Source organism: Zootoca vivipara, chromosome 2, assembly GCF_963506605.1.
Source record: "Zootoca vivipara chromosome 2, rZooViv1.1, whole genome shotgun sequence".
Classification (NCBI taxonomy): Eukaryota; Metazoa; Chordata; class Lepidosauria; order Squamata; family Lacertidae; genus Zootoca; species Zootoca vivipara.
In genome coordinates, this window is record NC_083277.1 from 8,895,813 (window position 1) to 8,912,209 (window position 16,397).

The window sequence follows — 16,397 nt, forward strand, 5'->3', positions numbered from 1 at the left end:
GAGCACCTGTTTAATAGCTGGGTATTACACAGTTTGTCATGGAACACGGTATGGGAATTGTAGTATGGACAACTCTGAATCCTTGGTTTGAAGCATTGTATGCTGGGAGAGACAGCAGGGCAGTCTGGGTCTTTAACAGCCCTGGCCGTGTCTCTCTCTGCTTCCCAATTAGCTGTCTGCAAAGGAATGTGTTAATTGCCTTTGGCGGGAAGAAGACCCAGGTGATACCTATTACCTTGTGGCAGGTACAGGGAGGGGGATGAAAGGCCAAATTAAAGAATCCCTTCCACCCGAGGTTGACTCGCCCTCTACAGAATTGAGAAGGAATGGGGGAAATGTCTTTACCACCTGCCAATATACAGGTAGAGAATAAAGTTAAGAAAGCTGAGAATGAATGAGTTACATCTAAGGCCATTGGTAAAAGTTAATTGATGTGGTGTTCTCATTAGTGGGATCGCGTAACCCCACCTGGATATATGACCATATATATGACCACACAGTAGTTTACGTTTTATCTTTCAATTTTCCTGTCTTCTGGTCATATATTGTATTTCAAGCATAATAAATGGTCTGAAAAACCTAGTCTTCTTGTTTTTCCCATCCTGCAAGGTTAGTCTACACATAACCATGTTTTATTCCCCATGTCTGTTTTCTTTAGATAATCATTTAAACATTCCCATTGTTTTTTAATCCTATCTTTCGATTTTTGTCGTATTATGTCTGTGAGTTTTGCCAGCTCCAGATATTCACATACTTTATTTATCCATTCCCCTTTTGTCGGTGTGGAGGTTCCCTTCCAATTTTTTTGCGATTAACACACTAGCAGCTGAAGAGGCATATAGAGCTTTGGATTTTGCTGTCTGCAATTCTGCCAGAGATTCTGTCAGCATGAAGTTGTAAGGGTGGAAGGGGGGGCCTGTGGGCTCTGCCTTCTGACTGCTTTGCAAAAGGATGATATTTACTGCCTTACATATGTATTCTTAGTTAGAGCAAAATTATATGCTTATTTTTTATTATTTTCTATATCTGTAACCTTATAAAAAATGTGCACCACTATTTTAAGTTGTATGTTTTACACCTTTTAAATAAATCCTTGAAAAGGAATATTGTTTGGACCTTGAGTGTTTGTCCAGGGTGGGGCAACTAGTCCAGTACCTTAAGCATTTGGTCACATACTGAGTGTTAGGCTGCACAAGAGAGTGGGCCTGGGTTTGCGTAAAGAAACCAAACCAGTTGAATTTCTGCCTGCTTCATAAGGAGTAGCCAGAGGCTTGCAACCTAGTAACAAGGCGGGGAGCTATCCCTTTTAGACTCTCTGGCCAGGTGCGAGCAAGAAAGGGTGGTGGTAGCGAACTACTGAAATTGTTTTGACTACGGTTCACAAGAGAAGTGCCGAGTTGTGTGTTTCTCACCACCTGCCCAAGTCAGGAGATAGGCTGGGAGGGGCAAAGTAGTAGCCGCCGTTCATTACACAGTTAAAGCCGTTGTTCAGATGCCTGATTATCATCTTCCAAAGCAACTACTCTATTCCAAACTTAAAAATGGAAAGCATAATGTAGTATAAACACCAACAACTGGGAAACACTGGCCTGCGAGAGCTCCAATTGGAGAAGAGCCTTTACCAAAGGTGTCGTGGGCTTTGAAGACACTCGAACTCAGGACGAAAGGGAGAAACGTGCTAAGAGGAAGGCACACTTGGCAAACCCTCACCGTGATCAACTCCTGCCCAGAAACCAATGTCCCCACTGTGGAAGGACATGTGGATCCAGAATTGGGCTCCACAGTCATTTACGGACTCACTTATCTTACTCGGCAATCTCCTCCTCCTCCTCCTCTTCTTCTTCTTCTTCTTCTTCTTCTTCTTCTTCTTCTTCTTCTTCTTCTTCTTCTTCTTCTTCTTCTTCTCTTCTTCATTGAGGAGAAGGTCTTTTCGCTAAAGGGAACTTCTGGGAAATTGCTGTACAGTATTCCTTTGTTTCCTGGTGTCCTTTGGACTCACCCTTTTGCTCTGCAATCTCAGCTAATAAAGGAACGTTCCTTGGGGATACTGTATTCCCTATGGCACAGCTTCTCCTTGGTGGGAATTCTTCATCTTGATATCTCTCCTTTTACCTGCAGGTGATGGTGAAAACAATTTTTATTTTTTATTTTTAGAATTATGTGTGTGGGAAAGCCCTGAGCAGGACCTGAGCACAAGAGCCTGGAAACAATGCCTTATGAGGAATGGCTTTGGGAGCTGGGTATGTTTAGCCTGGAGAAGAAAAGGTTAAGGGGTGATATGACAGCCATGTTCAAATATATAAAAGGATGCCATATAGAAGAGGGTGAAAGGTTGTTTTCTGCTGCTCCAGAGAAGCGGACACAGAGCAATGGATTCAAACTACAAGAAAGAAGATTCCACCTAAACATTAGGAAGAACTTCCTGACAGTAAGAGCTGTTCGGCAGTGGAATTTGCTGCCAAGGGGTGTGGTGGAGTCTCCTTCTTTAGAGGTCTTTAAGCGGAGGCTTGACAGCCATCTGTCAGGAATGCTTTGATGGTGTTTCCTGCTTGGCAGGGGGTTGGACTGGATGGCCCTTGTGGTCTCTTCCAATTCTATGATTCTAGCCCTCTTCCCTTCTAGAGTCTCCAGCAACTGCTATTCAGGAGGATTACTGCTTCAAACCACAGAGGCAGAGCATGGGTTGGTGTCGCGGTCACTCTGACCTGCACATCACCCCCGGACGTTTGACGGTCTATTGGTGATGTGCCTACGACAACAAATACATTCAGTCACTCACACACCTCAGACCAGGATATCTTAAAATAAAACAAGATAGTTTATTTGAATGTTCTTATGCGTGATGGTTATGGTACAAAGCTTAAACGGGTTCAAATAACAGATGGTTCCTATACCGGCCTAATACCTCTAAAACTGAATTACCGGCCTATTACCTCTAAAAACAACTAATATTATCTATCACTATTCTCATCACACTGTATCCTGTCTATCTCCCTGTTTAACAACCACCTCAATATTAACCAGCTCTTATCTTCACACCAACTCTAACCTGACTGACTTCAACCAACAACTCCCTTCAACAACCTCACTGACTCCAGGGTTGGGGTTTTTATATTCCCCCAGAGCCCTCCCCCTTGGGTTCTTAGGGTTCTAACAGGGTTAACCCTCTACAGCCTGGCTAATTTTTAAACTGATCGCCACATACCTCCCCCCTTTTTAGGTTTGAATCAGGAGGGGAACTTCCTAATGTAAGTCACCTCCTGATCAAACAACACAATTTAAAAATACCTACATACATTGGAATCTACATTAACTATTCCTTACCTTTTTTTTTTAACCACATCAAAACAGTAAACTTTATCATGCAACATGCAATGGAATACAGATCAAATGACATGCAATAGCGATTTGAAAAGTCATTAGTCCGTATTAGTCTCTGGCTTTCGTGACAATGCATCAGCCAAAATGTTCATGGATCCTTTTACCGGCTTGACGATGAAGTCAAAATCCTGCAGAAGTAACGCCCATCTCATCAATTTGCTGTTGGTTTTCATGGATCTCAGCCACTGGAGAGGTGAATGGTCTGTACGAAGCACGAAGGGTCGTCCGAATAGATACGGTTTCAGACGTTGGAGAGTCCAAATTATCGCCAAACACTCCCGTTCTATGGTGGAAAGATGACGTTCTCTAGGCAACAATTTCTTGCTAAGAAACGCAATAGGATGGTGTTCGCCATCTGCTCCAGGTTGGCATAAAACTGCGCCAATGCCTGTGTTTGAAGCGTCAGTGTAGACGGTGAATTCCTTGCTATAATCAGGCGTGGCTAACACAGGTTGTGATGTTAGCGCTGTCTTTAATATGTCAAACGCCTTTTGACAACTGTCTGTCCAAACAACTGGATCTGGGAATTTCTTTCCAGTCAAACTGGACAAAGGTTCCGCTATCTCGCTGAAATTAGGAATAAACTTTCTGTAGTAGCCCACCAGTCCTAAAAATGCTCTGACTTTTTTCTTTGTGGTTGGGGTAGGCCAATTAATAATTGCTTCAATTTTTACTGATAAAGGTTTAATATGTCCACTACCAATCATGTGCCCCAAGTATTTGATGGAGCTTCCCCCAATATGGCATTTGCTAGCCTTAATTGTTAATCCTGCCTTCTGAAGTCTTTGCAACACTAATTTTAAATGTGTTTTATGCTCTTGCCAGGTCATACTATATATTGCAATATCATCCAAATATGCGATAGTTATATTTTGTAAACCCTGTAATGTTTTATCCATCAACCTTTGGAAAGTGGCGGGTGCATTTTTTAGTCCAAATGGCATTACATTAAACTCATAAAGGCCTATGGGGTTTCGGAAGGCTGTTTTCTCTCTATCTTTGGGGTCCATTCTAATTTGATAGTATCCTTTGGTAAGGTCTAAGCTGGAAATATAGTTACATCTACCAATAGTCTCTATTAAATCGTCTAAACGTGGCATCGGGTAAGCATCAGACTTGGTCACATAATTTAAATTTCTGAAGTCCAAACAAAAACGTAAACTCCCATCTGTCTTGGTCAATAAAAGTATTGGAGCTGCCCATGCACTTTCAGAGGAACGAATTATTCCAGCTGCCAGCATTTCTTTCACTTCTTTTGTCACCTTCTCCACATAACTGCCTGTAATGCGGTATGGGTTTACAGCTATGGGCTTAGCATCTCCCGTATCAATTCTATGCAACACTCCATTGGCTACTCCGGGTTTATTACTGAATAAATGTTTAAATTCAAATAAAATCTGCTGTACTTCAGTGTGTTGTGACGGTGTAAGTTGTGCATCTATCTTTACTTCAGTTACTGTATTTGTGTGCGCGTCCCTTTCCCAACAGGGTATTTTTATCTCTTGGGGGTCTTCTTTTATGGCATATAGTGTCCATCCCTCAGCCTTAAAATAAGGTTTCATCATGTTCACATGAACTACCTTCCTTCCATCCCCACATTGTAGGATATAATTGACATCGTTCATTTTTGAGATAATTTTATAAGGGCCTTCCCAGGTTAATTGTAACTTGTTGCCTTTTACAGGCCTAAGTAAGAGCACATCATTCCCTGGGTCGAATGTTCTTGCACGCGCCTTTTTATCGTACCACACCTTTTGTTTAGTCTGGGCTTGCTTGAAATTTCCCCCAGCTATTTGCATTGAACGTTGGAGTGTGTTTTGCAACTTAAATAAATAATCTACTACTGTCTCAGGGTCATCCTCCTGTTGTTCTTCCCAACTAAATCGCAATAAATCCAAGGGACCCTTTACTCTTCTTCCCAATAATAACTCAAAAGGGCTAAAGCCTGTGCTTTCTTGTGGAACAGCTCTGTATGCATATAATAGGGCTTGAATGTTAGTGTCCCAATCATAAGGATGCTCTGCTACATAGGCTCTGATCATTCTCATCACAACACCATTAAATCGTTCAGTCAAACCATTACTCTGTGGATGGTAAGGGGTTGAAGTTAAATGTTTTATCCCACATTTCTCCCACAGACGCTGCATCAGCCGGGATGTGAATGTGGTTCCAAGATCAGTAACTATTTCTGAGGCAAAACCCAATCGGCACATATAATTTATTAAAGCAGAGGCTACTGTTTCTGTGTCTATATTTCTTAAAGGTATAGCTTCGGGGTATTTTGTTGCATAGTCCACAATAGTCAAAATAAAACGATTTCCTTTGCGTGTGGCTTTTGGGAGGGGTCCTAGCAAATCGATCCCTAACCGCTGAAATGGGGTTGATATTACTGGCAAGGGGCAAAGTTTAGCTTTAGTTTTATCTTGCCCACTTCCTTGCAGTTGACAAGTATGACAAGCCTTACAAAATTGTTTAATTTGACTCCCCATTCCGGGCCAATAAAAATTTTGGGCTACCCTCTTTTTGGTGCGGGTTATACCCATATGTCCCCCAAACACACTTCCATGAGCATGCTGCATTATTTCCCCCCTATATTCTTGGGGCACCACTAGCTGTTGGTGAAGCTCATCCCCTCCTCTCTCTGGTTTTAAAAGCACTTCCCTGTATAACAATCCTCTTTTCACCACAAAACGTTCAGGGCTCTCAGGGGATATTTCCTTATTATTTGCAGCTGCCTCAAAACAAGACTGTAAACTTGTATCAGCCTTTTGGCTCTCAGCAAACTTAGAGGGTTGACTAGAAACCAAAGGAATTAAAACTGTTTCAGAATTTTCCTCAGTAACTGTTTCATCAGATAAGTCAGTGCTGGCTAAATGTTGCTGTTCTTGTGCTCTAGTTATTACCAGTGCACTCTGTACATGGTCTATAAGATCCCAACCAATTAACGCTGCTGCTGGGATTTCTGGTGACACAGCCACTTGCCATTGGCCTGACCAATTTTTAAATCTTAGCTGTACCGAAGCGACTGGCAAGGTTACAGGAGTTGAGGAGATTCCCTACAGCGTGATTGTTTTTCCTGGGATATAAGCTTTTTTATTAACAACCTCAGCGTGCAATACAGTCACTTGCGAGCATGAATCCTTCAGAGCTATAAAGGTTCTACCCTCAATCCATATTTCTTCCCCTGTTCGGTTTAATAAACTCTCATCCTTCTGAATGAGATAACATTCCACAACTCTGGCTAGTGGTACTGTCTCTTCTGGTTGAGGCCTGTCCGTGTTTTGCGTCGTCGTGGCAACTTCAGCATTAGCAGAGGTTGACTCCAAGGCTCTGACACAATATGTCTGCTTGGGAGACCCGCTATTATATATCTTATGTTTTCCTGGCTCATTTCTGCAAAAGGCTTGCCTGTGACCCTTTTTTCCACAACTCCAACAAATGATATCAGGCTTTTCACCCCCACCAAATTTCATACGTTTTTCCTCAGCTACCCCCGATATGGTGGATGTCTTAGTTGAGGTACTGGGGCCTGAGGGGAAGTTTTTATTTTCCCCTTGTGAGGTAAATTTTGTTGGTGGAGTCTGTTTTTTATTTTTATTTAACTCTCCCCAATGTTTTTCATTTTTTCTTGGACCATCATAGGCGTGATCTCTTATTTCATTAATCTCATCTCCCAATCTAGCAGCTTCTAATACTGTTGCAGGCCTCTTTTCTTTTATGAGATATTTTAAATGTGTATTTATGGTGTCATAAAACTGCTCTAAGGCAATAACTTCCTTAATTTTCTCCACAGAATCTGCACCCTCTTGTTCCAACCATTTGTTTAAATAATTTGTTAACTTAGCCCCCAGCTGGGCAAAAGTCTCCTCTCGCAATTTACTGGCGCTCCTAAACTGTTGTCTTAAACGTTCTGAGGTAATCCCAAACCTCGAAAAAACAAGTTGTTTAAAAGAACTAAAATCTTTGGACTGTTCCAATGGCATTTGTGAATAAATATCAGTTAGAGCCCCACTTATTCTAGCTCTCAAGATGGACATTTTCTCCTCCTCTTTAATGTTAAAATCTTCACATGCCCTTTCAAAGGAAATGAGGAATGCCTCAGCACTGTCTTTGTCTTTATATTCGGGAAAACGCTTCAAATCTACCTTACTAGTAGTTTGTGTAAGTGTATTATTACTGTTGTTCTGGTTCTCCTGCGCTGTTAATTCTAATTTTCTCAATTCCAATTGATATTCCCTTTCCTCTCTCTCTCTTTCAATTGTTAGCATCATTTCTTTCTCTCTCAGTTGTCTTTCTTTTTCTCTTTCTTCAGCTTGTAATCTCATTTCGGTTTCTTTCAACTGATATTCCTTCTCTAATTTCCACCTCTCAAATTCCTCAGACATTTGTGGAACCCTTCCCTCAGATGGGGTTTCACTAACTGTTTCAGCTCTAGACTCTTCAATTTGTAAAGACCCATTTTCCTCCTGAGTTCTTTCAACAGAAGTTTCGCTCATAGCTGGTTTACTTTTCTTCGGTGGCATTTTTTTTATTATATGTTGGTTGTTTAATAAAGTTGGTTGAAATAAAATATTGTCTCTTTAAAACTATTTCTTCCGGCTGGGTTTTCCAAAATTAGGTGTAAAGTCACGCCTAAGGTTCCCTCTTAACCTTTTCCAGCGTACTTTATCAACCTCTCCAAATAAAACCCTCTCAGCCAAAATAGTTTTGAAATTAAAGTAAGTCCGTCTCCTCTACAATCTCTCAGCAATTAGGAACTCCTGCACTACACCCTAGGGCCAGTTAATTTCTCTCAGAATTAACCCTCTCCCCTTCCAGGTGTATGCCCTTCCTTTCTCACTGGATTGTAGGCTCTTACTTAATTTCTTCCACTTCCAATCTTTCTTAAATCCTGACACTTCTTGTCAGAAACTCAAAATTGTCAGTCTCTCAAACAAATAGGCGTGTGGGTGTTGGATTCGAAACACGACGCTGCCACCAGTTTATGCCTACTCTTATTTCGATCTATCTATCTATTGATCTATCTATCCCACCGCTCTGCCGCCAGTTTATGTCGCGGTCACTCTGACCTGCACATCACCCCCGGACGTTTGACGGTCTATTGGTGATGTGCCTACGACAACAAATACATTCAGTCACTCACACACCTCAGACCAGGATATCTTAAAATAAAACAAGATAGTTTATTTGAATGTTCTTATGCGTGATGGTTATGGTACAAAGCTTAAACGGGTTCAAATAACAGATGGTTCCTATACCGGCCTAATACCTCTAAAACTGAATTACCGGCCTATTACCTCTAAAAACAACTAATATTATCTATCACTATTCTCATCACACTGTATCCTGTCTATCTCCCTGTTTAACAACCACCTCAATATTAACCAGCTCTTATCTTCACACCAACTCTAACCTGACTGACTTCAACCAACAACTCCCTTCAACAACCTCACTGACTTCAGGGTTGGGGTTTTTATATTCCCCCAGAGCCCTCCCCCTTGGGTTCTTAGGGTTCTAACAGGGTTAACCCTCTACAGCCTGGCTAATTTTTAAACTGATCGCCACAGTTGGGTTTTTGGAAGATGCCTGTGCATGAATTTGTTTTATGTGTGTATATCAGTGCACGCTGACCAACCCACAGTCTTCGCAGTAGGGCTCTGTTCCGATGGCATGAAGTAGTCATGACAAACCAGTAGATTCCTATCTGCTGCATCCTTCATCCGCCTTCACAGCCGTTGTAACATACCGCTTGTTATCATCCGCCTGTTCTGCCGTTGAGGACTTCTTGGATCATTCTTTGTCCAGCTCCTTCCCTTTGACCTTACCATCTTGGGTGACCCTGCTGGGAGTACGAGATTCCCGATGGCTTTGCTCACAAGGGTCATAGGAACATGCAAGCCCACTCACCACGACAAGGTGATGATCCAGCGAGCACAAGAGCCTCTCACCTTCTGAGTCTCCAGCAACCACTATTCAGGAGGATTACTGTTTCCAACCACAAAGGCAGAGCATATAAGCATCCAAAGTCTTATCCTCCAGGAATTATTATCTAATCCTCTGTTAAAGCCCTCCAGGTTTTTCAGCCATTGCAAGGGAACACACTTTATCAGGGCTATAGGGAGACTTCACAATGTGTAGTAATATTGATTAATAATAATAGTCAAGATTGCACCAGGCATTCCTATCTAGGGAAGGAGCTCCATAACTGGGCTGCCACACCACAGATGGTGCCTTCTGCCAGGTCCATCGAGGTCAGTATTGCCTCCACTGACTGGCAGTGGCTCTGCAAGGTCTTCAGGCAGGGGGCCTTGCCAACCATACCTGGAGATGTCTTAAGCAAAGAGAGGGCACCAGGTTGGCAAGGCTGAAAGCATCTGTTTCAATCTGAAGTTCTTTGTCAGCATGCTAAAAATGAATTAAGTTAGAATTAGCAACCAGTCGTTCTCTTCACGGAATCAAGTCCCGCTTGCTAAATCAGAACTCCCGTCCATTTAGGGCAGAGGCAGATTTCCCCCAATTCAAAAATGACAAGGAAGCCTTTGAATGAAAATGTTATAATATAAATGCAACAACTTACTAGGGTGTGTGTGTGTGTGTGTGTGTGTGTAATGAAAAGCATGGGAAGCTATCCGTTATGAAATTTTGCTCAAAATGTCACCTTTCCATAAGGAAATTGTTGTTTAGTCGTTTAGTCGTGTTTGGACCATAAAGAAGGCTGACTGTAGAAGAATTGATGCTATTGAATTATGGTGCTGGAGGAGACTCTTGAGAGTGCCATGGACTGCAAGAAGATCAAACCTATCCATTCTGAAGGAAATCAGCTCTGAGTGCTCACTGGAAGGACAGATCCTGAAGCTGAGGCTCCAATACTTTGGCCACCTCATGAGAAGAGAAGACTCCCTGGAAAAGACCCTGATGTTGGGAAAGATGGAGGGCACAAGGAGAAGGGGACGACAGAGGATGAGATGGTTGGACAGTGTTCTCGAAGCCACCAACATGAGTCTGACCAAACTGCGGGAGACAGTGGAAGACAGGAGTGCCTGGCGTGCTATGGTCCATGGGGTCACGAAGAGTCGGAAACGACTAAAGAACAAGAAGTATAGGTTTTGCTGACTCGGTAGGTGGCGCTGTGTAAAAAGGGTTGCGGCTCTCATCTCGCTTTACTGGCTGAGGGAGCTGGCGTTGGTCACGTGGCCAGCATGACCAAGCCGCTTCTGGCGAACCAGAGCAGTGCACGGAAACGCCGTTTACCTTCCCGTTGTGTAGCCACGGACATTTTGACAGGTTTTCATTAATTTTTTTCCTTTTGCAAGACAGTAGGTACATTTTACACAATACAGTCATACATCGGTTTGCGATCGCTGCGGTTTGCGATCGATCGGTTTCTGAACATCGCGGACCTGGAAGTGCTTACATCCAGGTTCCGCGGCGCGCGCATGCACAGAAACGCTCTATCGGCGCTTCGCGCATGCGCAGAAGAGGCACTCCATGTACGGACTGCTCGGGGAGCGACCAGTTCCCCAGTACCAATTGAGGTTGTAAATGGAGGTACGACTGTACAAAGTTACATTTAAGGGAGACAACATAAAAGTAACATTAAATAAATTAACATTAGTACAGAGACTGTGAACACAATTATAATATCTCACAGTGGCTGGAAAAGGAAGCAATGCAGCAGACTATACAGTGGTTTTGAGCATCACAGGGTGCAATGAAGGGGTGGCAGACAAGTGGGCAGACTTTATTTATAGCAGATATTTATTCCTTTATTGACACAGAGGAAAAGAAGCCTTTATTCAACTTAAAAATCTTACAACACAATCAAAAAGCATTCGCTGCTCTGTGAGAAAATATTCAGCAACTGCAAAGACGTGGGAACATTTTTTTAAAATAAAAAAATAAATAAAGATCACGTGATCACTGACTCATTTCCGGAAAAGTAAACTCCCAGTGGCTGAAAACAGAATTTACGGTAATTCAGGTCTTCAGCGTGAGGGAGCCATGGCTGCTTCTGGCGGTCACATCCACCATTGTCTCCGTGATGAAGCCACTTGCTCCATCTGCCTGGAATATTTTAAGGATCCAGTGATCATCGCAGAGTGTGGGCACAACTTCTGCCGGTCCTGCCTGATCCAGTGCTGGGGGGAATCGGAGGCAGAGGCTTCCTGCCCTCAGTGCAGACAAAGAGTCCAGAGAAGGAGCCTCATCCCCAACCGGCAACTGGCAAACTTCGTAGAATTAATCGAGAATCTCAGGGATCAAGGAGGGAAGGAGGAAGAAGGAAAAGGGAGACTCTGTGAGAAGCATCAGGAGCCCCTGAAACTCTTCTGCAAGGAGGATGAAGCCCCCATTTGCGTGGTGTGTGACAGGTCCAAGGAGCACAAACATCATGAAGTGATTCCTCTAGAGGAGGCTTTCGAGGAGTACAAGGTAGGAGATCCCTGGATCGTGATGTGGAGAAATAACTGTAGATTCTTCTTGGGAGGTTTTCTTTTTCATTCTCATATCCAAAGTAGGCATGGCATAAATTGGTCTTTGTTTATCATGTTAGAAGCAGCCAAAGGGAAGCCTGAGGTCTGGGAGGAGGGAGTTGAAGTCTTTCTCTCTGCCAGGGGGACAAAGGGATCTTCCCTTGAAATAATCACAGCAGATTCAAAGATTTGGGTTGGGATCGTGGCAGGGAGAGAAAGGGTTAACCTCGTTCACATCCCCCAGCAAGGTTGCTTTGTACATATGAAAAACACTGCAAATGTAAATTGCACATACACAACTAAGTACATGTCTATTTTGGCTAGCAGGATGCTTCCTCCATGCCCTGCAGAGCAGAGAGCAGCAAGGGATCAGCTGGGGGGGGGCACTGGTGGCCAGGAATTGACCAGATGGTGCAGGACCCCCCCCCCAAAGTATCTGTTGGAAGCAGATTTAGGAGGGGGGTGGAAGCACCTATTGGTGGGGAGCACGCTTATTCTGGGGGTGCTGTGGGGCCTGTGCAATGAGGTTTCAGCAATGGGGCGATGCTGAGGATCTCCTCCCATCCCAAATGCCAAACGGCTCAGTGGTTCAGAGTAGCATCTGCAAAGAAAAGGGGCAAAGGTGACTTTTTCATGACAACTCATAATTGGAGCTGTGCTATTATATATAAAAAAGGTAAGATTCTCATTCTGCTTCAAAGAAACTTTTGAAAATGCCTTTTAATCCCTTAAAAAAATTAACTTGTTCTACTGCAGGGGTGCAAAAATGCTCCTGTGCCATGCAATGTCAATAATGCCACAAAATAGTAAAGATAATGAAATGAAGCTGCCCCTTTTGTACTGGTGGGATGACCAGACAGCAATCTTCTGACCGAAGGAGCTACTTAGGTAGATTTTGGCTGCAGCAAGAACTTCTTTGGTCCAGAAATGGAAGAAGCTGCAGCCCTTTAATCCATAGCTGCCAAGTTTTCCCTTTTCTCGCGAGGAAGCCTATTCAGCATAAGGGGAAATCCCTTTTAAAAAGGGATAACTTGGCAGCTATGCTTTAATCTCCCCTGGTGGTCCAAGCACATGTGGGCTCTGACTACTGCAGAGAAGATAACTGACAAGTAGCAGAAAACCTGAATTGCCATCTGACCCAATTAAGTGGCAAAGCAGCTGGGTCAAGAGGAAGGGTGGAAAAGCCCTAGGCTTGCAGAAGAGGGGCTTGGAATGGGTGAAGTTTTGAGAAGCGCCTTCCTATTCCTGTATCACTCACTGCTTGGGTTGACCTCACTATCTCTTTGATGCTTGACTGAAACATCCCAGGTTGGATCCTGCCTCACCCCTTCCTACTCCTCTTCCCACTTCTCCCTGGGACCTCAAGATGAGAAGTCAGGCTGGAAGCCTTGGAGAAGACAAAGGAGCAAGCTGTTAGAATACTGGGGTGTAAAGCTCAGTATTCTTGTGATGCGACTGCCCTCCGTGACAGAAGACAGCACACATTTTATTAGTTGTTAAACTAATTTATTGAGAGACAGATGCAAGCAGCCATCTGCTCTCGGTGAAAGCGAAAGCAAAGAGGAAGAACAAAGAACATCACATGACAGGAGTCGGGTTACAGCCAAGTCCTGCCTGGGAAAGAATACAGTCACATAAAGTAAATAATAGTCACATGTTAGCATCTGTGCCATGTAGAGGATTTATGCTAACACAAGCATGGCTGCCTTTGCTCTTCTCCAGAATAGTTAGTTGCACTAGAAAACTTTCCCATCCCAGTTCTGCAGTGGTTGTCAAGCAGTGTGCTGTGGCATCTGGGGTGTTCACTCAGGGGTGCCGCTGGCAACACTAGCCTCTGTCCCTCTTTCTTTCTTTCTTTCTTTCTTTCTTTCTTTCTTTCTTTCCTTCCTTCCTTCCTTCCTTCCTTCCTTCCTTCCTTCCTTCCTTCCTTCCTTCCTTCCTTCCTTCCTTCCTTCCTTCCTTCCTTCCTTCCCCGGATGCCATTTCTGCCTCCCAAAGGCTTGCATAGCTGTTTGATGCAGCAGCCCTGGCTACAAGCCTCGCAGGCGAATGGTGCCTCTGGAGCTGGCCAAGGGCCCTTGCTGTTGGGAATGGACAGACAAGTCCCAGGCCCCTGTGGGGCAGCGTGAGGAGGCACCTCTCTTTGGGGCAGCTCAGAGATAGAGAGGAGGAATCCTAAGGAGAGGGGAGAGGAGAGGAGGCTGAGAGAGCACTGTAGGGGAGGGTGTTTGAGAAAGGGTGAGAGGCTGCCCGTTCTGCAAGCAAGGGGGGGACCTAACTGGGATTCTGAGCCCCACAGGAGTGCTGGAGAAAAAATGTAGTTGGTCAAGGGAGTCATGGACCCAAAAGGTTCAAAACCTCTGGACTTTTATTTCCTCCAGTAAACTGCTTTGCTATTATAGCAAGGCCACCGAGCCCAATAAGCCAGTGTAATATTCATCTCTCTGTGTGTGTCAATCAAACCTGAGTTTTTCCTTTTCTTTTTAGGGAGAGATCTGTCACTACCTGAAGATTCTGAGGAAAGAGAGAGAGGAAATTCTGGCCTATCAAGCAGACCTGGACAAGGAAAGCAAAGACCTCCTGGTGTGTGTATTGTTACTAGTGAGGGAACAAGCACTTGAAGAATAGAGTCAGGACTGAGGAGGGATGGGGAAATCTGCCCATTTCAGCTTCTCCCCATGGGCGTACCCAGCACGGGGCAGGGGGGCAGCTGCCCCCCAGAAGCAAAAAGGGGGGGAAATGGTATAAAGAGCACAGCACGACAGACAGGGACGCTGCCAACTGTGCTCCGCCTCGGCCTGCTCAGCTGAAGTGAAACAGCAGCGGCAGCAAAGCTGCCTCCGTCAAGGGAAACCTGGACCTGGGCTAACTTCAGCCCATACTCCTTCAAGTCACAGAGAGCACAGCACAGAAAGTGCTGCAACAAACAGCTATGTATGCAAATGAAGTGCCACGGAGCATTGTGGGGCAGCACTTTCTGTGCTATGCTCGCTGTGACTTGAAGGAGTGTGGGCTGAAGTTAGCCCAGGTCAAGGTCAAGGTTTTCCTCGATGGAGGCAGCTTCGCTGCTGCTGCCTCGTTTTAGTCACCGCTGCCATTAAAGGAGCAGGCGAGGCTGGAAATGGCCCCCTGCCCTCTGCGGGCGTGGATGTTGACCACGCTTCCTGGGGGGATCCTGGCCGTGTCATTGCCAGCCAGCCAATCGGGTGGGTGGGGGTGGGGGCGTGGCTGGCATCCCCCCCGTTTTGATCCTGGGTACGCTCATGCTTCTCCCCATTTCTCTTTTTTCCATATCTGTTTGTTTGTTTGTTTATTATTCTGAAAATGAATCAGATGTTAGGATGGCTACCTTCTTGTATAAATATTTTGATCTGTACTTTACCCTCCTAAATACATATTTTGTGAACATTACCCGGCTTGGTCAACCTTGAAAAATTCAGAGGTGTGAATTTCAAAGGATTGCTTTCTTTCGGTCTCCATATTTTTCCAGCAATTGTGAAATAGGTAAGTTCACCTTGCAGCTACAGAGAGTTTATTTCCCATTGTTGTTTATTATGTGAAAAGCAGTCAAGGAGAAGCCAAAGAACTTGTGAGCTGAGAGGGTGGAAGCAGTTAAATTCAAATCCTGATTTACCGTAAATATTACTAAAGAATTGTCTTTCTAAATGTGTGCTCTCCTTCCTTTGTAGGAAACTCAGGCCATTTTGAACCTTTAAAGAAAAGGGGGGAGCTATGGGGATTAACTCTGCACTTTGTCCTCCACCTCCGCTTCCTTCATTTCTGTTGAATTTCTACACCTAAATGGCCCCAATCTAAACTGAGGGGTGTTTTATGTCCTTGGATGTTCTCTGAACAATTTAGAACATGGTTATGCCATGCCTCAAAACATGCAGGGAATATTCATGGCTAGAACAAAATGCTCCTTCATTTAGGCTGTAGCCCTATGCAAAATAGAAGTCAACAGAAATAGCTTTCCCTCAAAATAAATATTTATAGCTTTAGCCATTAAGGTTGGTTTCATGTCTCTGAAAAATCAGAAGTGTCCTCCCTGTGGAATTCTCATAATTCTCTTCCTGATGTTTTGAAGGCTGACCATCTTCCACACTCAGACCTCCTCTTTTCTTGCAGAAATTAACAGAAACTGAGAGGCTGAAGGCTGTGGAGAAGTTCAGACAACTGCGCCAGTTGTTGGAAGAACAAGAGAAACGTCTCCTAGATGATGTGGAAGAGGTGGAGAAGGAGATTGCAGGGAGAAGGGATGAACAGCTGGAGAGACTCTCCAGGAAACTCTCCTCTCTGGACAGGATCATCCGGGAGATGGAGGAAAAGGGACAGCAGCCAGCGAGTGAACTCCTGCAGGTAAGACAGTGGCAGGTACAGCTCAAGGCTCCAGGAAAAGGCTGCCTCCCATCCTTTATGTACCCCTTTCGTGTATGCAAGGAGTGCAGGGGCTCAGATGATGGAGCCTCTAGTCAGGTTTGTAATGGACAGGAAGACCCAAGAGACCTGAGATGCTTAACTCACCAGAATGCAGAGTAGAGATTC

At 44.2% G+C, this 16,397-nt stretch overlaps 1 protein-coding gene across 2 annotated transcripts in view; it reads left to right on the forward strand.

Moving 5' to 3' along the window:
* Window positions 1-16,397, forward strand: part of LOC132591152 (zinc finger protein RFP-like) — a 76,225-nt gene that overhangs the window by 52,484 nt on the left and 7,344 nt on the right. The window contains exons 1-3 of one of the 2 annotated variants that reach the window (XM_060270700.1): window positions 11,348-11,811; window positions 14,340-14,435; window positions 15,981-16,211. In XM_060270700.1, the coding sequence (XP_060126683.1) occupies window positions 11,383-11,811; window positions 14,340-14,435; window positions 15,981-16,211 (756 nt within the window). In that variant the 5' untranslated portion in view covers window positions 11,348-11,382. Of the gene's footprint in view, window positions 1-11,347; window positions 11,812-14,339; window positions 14,436-15,980; window positions 16,212-16,397 lie in introns of those variants that run through there. The other variant, XM_060270699.1, reaches the window with a different exon arrangement.